At 37.0% G+C, this 5,108-nt stretch overlaps 1 protein-coding gene across 1 annotated transcript; it reads left to right on the top strand.

Annotated features, from left to right (window-relative positions):
- The first annotated feature begins 211 nt into the window (after positions 1–211).
- Positions 212–3,833, top strand: LOC122579624. The gene is made up of 7 exons (XM_043751830.1): positions 212–318; positions 1,022–1,324; positions 1,441–1,569; positions 1,648–1,697; positions 1,861–1,958; positions 2,290–2,577; positions 3,154–3,833. Exons 2-7 carry the CDS (start codon positions 1,077–1,079, stop codon positions 3,631–3,633), a joined length of 1,293 nt encoding a protein of 430 aa, XP_043607765.1. The 5' UTR covers positions 212–318; positions 1,022–1,076; the 3' UTR covers positions 3,634–3,833.
- Positions 3,834–5,108: the final 1,275 nt, after the last annotated feature.

Genomic DNA, 5,108 nt, shown 5'->3' on the forward strand with positions numbered 1-5,108 from the left:
TAGGTGGTCTTTGTCTCTTTGATGGATCGATACCTAACCAAATAATCCAATCCATTTAATTTGACTAAGTTAACCAAGCAGCCAATAATAACCATTATTACTTAGTGGGCCGGGCTTATGCGTAAAATCTAAAAACCACGTTGTGCGGGTCGTTTCATAGCCTAACTAACTTGACCGTTCATCTTGTAATTCTCCCATATTTTTTCCTAAACATTTAAATTGCCAAAAAAAAAAAAAAAAAAACAAAACAAAACTGATTAGTCCTTAAGATTTACCGCGGTATTTCAAATCTACCGTGCTGATCGTCCAACATCCTCGGTAAGATAATTAATATTAAATGTTAATTTACGGTTCTTATTATTAACATGATGGAACGTATTGTATGATGTAGGATATATATAATCTGTTACAAGATAATTCATTAGGTTGGCCGAATAACTAGAAAAAGATATTTTATATCACATTTTCTTTTGATTTCTATGCTAATAACCAGAATTTCTTTTAAATGAATATATATTGTTTTATGCAATTGAGAGTTTACATGCCAAATGATGCACAAGTATATGTATTGGGAAAAAAAAAAGAGTATATGTATTGAAAAAAAAAAACCTAATCTGCTTATAAGTTATAAGGTGTAAATTTTGCCAATTTGACGATATTTATTGCTGGGCCAAGGATATGTTGTTTACTTGATATATAAATATTTTGTCAATTAGAGTATATTAATAGCGGTAAAATGTCAACGTACGTTTTCATTTGTACACAGGTACATCTTGTACTTTTTTGTTCATCTATAGGCATGGTAAATTTGAAACGTAAATGGATATATAGATCGATATAGATCGTATAGTATGTTAAAACTTCATGGTTCGGTCGAATATGTTTTATAACTAAAAATCGTGTAGAATAAATTACACTACATAAAAGAGCCAGATGAGGGGAGACCCTCACGCCCGGTTTGGAGGACGGAGATATCAAAATATATACAATCTTCACTATGTGTGTGTATATTGTCTAGCAGCTGGTGTCGTCTTTGGATTCAGTGACTGGCATCAGGGTATGTTGATCGAGTAATTATGGAAAACGAGCCTGGATCCTGTTATGGGCAGCAAATGGCTGCATATGCATCTGAAGAAATCAAAGAGCCGTTATTGAGTAAGAATGTACAAGATGTTAACGTTTCTTCGGTTTCTGGATCATCAGTAGCTGCAACCAATGCACAAGCACAACTTGTTCGTGATGAAATAAAAAGTAAACCTGAAGATAACCGTCCTCAAGATAATAGTTCTGCGTTGGATCAGAGCAGGATTCCGATTTTTCAAGGGTAGTGTAAAAATATGCTGTATAGGATCATTAATGTTTCTAGATTATTATATACTTTTGAATTACCAAATGATGCGTTGATACTAGATAGTTATGTAAAATTTATCTTTCTTGCAGGCTTATTGAGAAGGTTAGAAGGACAGTTCGTGGGTCAGCTGATGACATTGGATGGCTACAATGTACTCCAGAGACGCGCGCTCTTGAAGATGGGACTGAACGGTTTACTAATATTCTTGAAATTATCAGGTGGTAGATTGGTAGTTAATTTATCGACCTACTAGGTTTGCCTATACAATATTAATTGTGTTCTTCTTTTTACATTAGGAACGGTGTGCACATGTTGCCAAACACAATGGTTTATCTCTTGGTTCCAGGTAACATAAATAAAGGTTATTGATTACGCTATCAGCGTTAGTAAGTAGAATCTTATAGTGAAGGAGTACTTGTTGAGTAATATGATTCAAATCATAGTTCGAATGTGTCTGGTTTGTTATATATGCTTATCATGATATATTACTCGCAATTGTTGACATGGAGGTCTTTTTAGCAACCATGGACCGCTTTATTTTACTAACACGAAGGCAACTTTTTCAAAAATGGGATTGACATGTCACATTGCAAAGATTCATAGCGAGGTATTATTATTTGTCCTTGTTATTATCATTTTGATTATCAGAGGTGGCTGGTTGGGTAAGGCTCAGAAGGGACTTCGGTTAATAGGCCATACAGGTCCCTTGTAAGGGTTGAAGCACACCCTATTGCCTTGGGTTGATTTGCAGTCCGTATTGGCCAGCTTCCTTTTTAGCTAAAATATTCAGTTTTAACCCGTTAAAGAAAAACACAATCCAAATCAACTCATGTACAGGTAAACGGATTGAAATTGCCACCTCCAGTGATTATCATTGTTCCTATTATATTGCAACTTTGTGGTTTGTAAGCAATGTGATTAAACATCAAACATTTTAGGCATCAGTAGAAAAGAATGCTAGAGAAATAAAAGATTGCATCGAAGAGTTCCATTGGGGTTCCAAAAAGCGTGTTTTTATTCTGGGTCATAGTAAAGGGGGAATAGATGCAGCTGCTGCTTTATCAATGTATTGGCCAGATTTGAAAGATAAAGTTGCGGGGTTGGCTTTAGCACAAAGCCCATATGGTGGTAGCCCTATAGCTTCGGATATTTTGAGAGAAGGGCAGATTGGGGACTATTTCAACGTTCGAAAACTTATGGAAATCTTAATCTGTAAAGTCATAAAGGTACACGACGTTTCTAATTCACTTTCATATGTGGTTTTCCTTTTCTAGTATTTTCCTTAGTTACATAATTATGTTATTGGTTATCTTCATGCTTGTTATTTTTCTAAATTGTCCATACACAACTTATTTCTGCATATTATTATTAGTTCACTATTGCCATTTGTTAGCTTATAACAAGGGTGGTAATTTCGACCCATTTATTATTAATGATTTGATTCGTTTTGTTTTGTGTTTTATTGTGATCATTTGATGGGTTAAATTTAGAACAGTACCTTCAAAGAAAACGCTCCAAGTGAGTCAAGTTTTACAAATGGGTTTAAGATACCCCTAAGTGTATTTCTGTTGTCCTAAATCCTTTTAGTTTGTTATATTCGACTGCCAAACCACCTGCCTGCTTGACTGCCATCTATGTCTTCCCTAAAAGAACATCTCACATTTTGGTAGTCAACCCAAAATGGATTTGGCCCATTTATCAAAACCAGTTTTGCATTTCTAGTTCTAAGACATGTATTTGGCCCATTTATCAAAACCAGTTTTGCATTTCTAGTTCTAAGACATGTCAGTGCTGTTTTGAAGGGTGACTTGCAAGCACTCGAAGATTTGACCTACGAGAAACGGAAGGAATTCTTAAAGAAACACCCCTTGCCTAAAGAACTCCCAGTTGTTTCATTTCATACTGAAGCCAACATTTCTCCATCTGTTTTAGCAACACTTACTCGTGTAGCACATGCAGAGCTTCCAATGTTTGCTACTTTATCTGCCCCAATACTTCCTATTGTAATGCCTCTTGGAGCCACATTGGCCGCCTGCGCTCAGCTGCTACAAACAAGATATGGTGAGAAGAGTGATGGGCTTGTTACACGTAGAGATGCAGAGGTACCGGGCTCGGTTGTGGTGCAGCCCAAGAGGAAATTGGACCATGCATGGATGGTTTACTCTTCAACTAATGATGACCCTTTAGAGGCAGATGCTTCTCAAGTATGTGAGGCCCTACTAACTTTGGTCATGGAAGTTGGGCTCAGAAAAAATCATCTTACTAGCATCAAAGATGAATGAGCCCACGCTGGCAAAATGGTTGGTTGGGGTTGAGTAACGGGTCACTTCTTCCTTAGATGTTGTACCATTTAGATAGCACATCACGAAATGATTGATATGATTTGACAATATGTAAGAACAAATTGAAGGTTTTTCAAATCAACCATACCCAGATAACCCGACCCAAACCAGATGGGGTTGTATGGGTCACCTTATTCGAAGTTCGAGTGGGTTATTTGGTCAATGTGAACCCAAATCTTTTAGCCTTTTACATGGCTCGGGTTATGGGTTAACTATATTAGAAATTGGATGACCCGGATATATCAAACATACATGCTCACTTAGTTGCAAAAGATATTTATTCTTGTTAAAGTCTTAATCAAAAGTCCCCTAATGGTGTCCAAAAGGCTTCTATCTAAAGCCATATAGTTGGAGGCATATCAATATATGGTCTATGTTTTTTTTTTTTTTTATTTATTTATTTTAATGGCTGTCTACTCGTAGTAGAAAATGGCATTGCAGTCTCACCTTGCTCCTGTACTTATCCGGAGATTGTAATAATATAATTGCTGTTCCAAAACAATATGGTACATCTAATATACATGCTGTGAAATTTCTCCTTGTTTAAATGTAATATTCAGCCTTTTTCGAGTTTTAACTACTAGAAATAAGGGGCAAGGGCATGTTTTATCGGCAAAAACCATCGGCAAGCATCGGCTTATTGGCTACTCTATAGCACGTGTATCGGCTTATTGGCTACTCTATAGCAAGTTTAATCGGCAAGCATTGGCAACACACATCAGCTAGTTTTGGCCGATGAAAGTGAACGTTGGGCAAGGCCACGTGGCCACTTTTGGCTGCAAATGGCATGTGGGAGCGTGTACTTTATTATTATTTTTAAATGTTCCCCCTCAACTTTTACATATATACAACTTTTTCAAATATAAATTAAACAAAACACAATTTATTCATATTAAAAAAGCACAATTTACACTAAAAAAACACATAATTAAAAAAGACAATACATGATAAAAACACGAAATACACTGTGTATGATTTTACTCGTCATCATCATCTCTGATCGACATACTTCCTAAGCCACGATAAGCGTAATCGTTGAGCCACCACTTGTTGTGTTGTGGGCATTTGACTTCCCACGTGCTTTTGCCTTCCCCGCAATTATCGTGGTACGATTCGGCCCAAGTGCACTGGTCACCCAACGTGTGACCGGCCTTAAAAACATTGTCGACCACACTCTTGAAGTTGTTGATCTCCCCTTGTACAAATGAAGAATAGTGCTCTTCGTGCTTCGAAACGTTGCGGCCTGACGCTTGTATTGCCTCTACCTTTTGCTCGCATCGTCTTTTCTCTCTTAGGTATCCCATGACCCCAGAGAGTTCAGTTTGAAGCAGGGTGTCTTCTTTGATATCAGTCATGATTCATGTCTTCATTTCATCTTCGGTCAGGCGAGGTCGGTGAACATTCTTTTTTGATGA

The sequence above is a fragment of the Erigeron canadensis genome, chromosome 8 (assembly GCF_010389155.1).
Source record: "Erigeron canadensis isolate Cc75 chromosome 8, C_canadensis_v1, whole genome shotgun sequence".
Classification (NCBI taxonomy): domain Eukaryota; kingdom Viridiplantae; phylum Streptophyta; class Magnoliopsida; order Asterales; family Asteraceae; genus Erigeron; species Erigeron canadensis.

Bases quoted from the DNA above. Each gene is read 5' to 3' on its own strand.
- LOC122579624 (XM_043751830.1), top strand. From the start codon at position 1,077: ATGGAAAACGAGCCTGGATCCTGTTATGGGCAGCAAATGGCTGCATAT. The intron at 1,959-2,289 runs GTATTATTATTT...CAAACATTTTAG, and splicing joins TTGCAAAGATTCATAGCGAG to GCATCAGTAGAAAAGAATGC. The intron at 2,578-3,153 runs GTACACGACGTT...GCTGTTTTGAAG, and splicing joins TAATCTGTAAAGTCATAAAG to GGTGACTTGCAAGCACTCGA.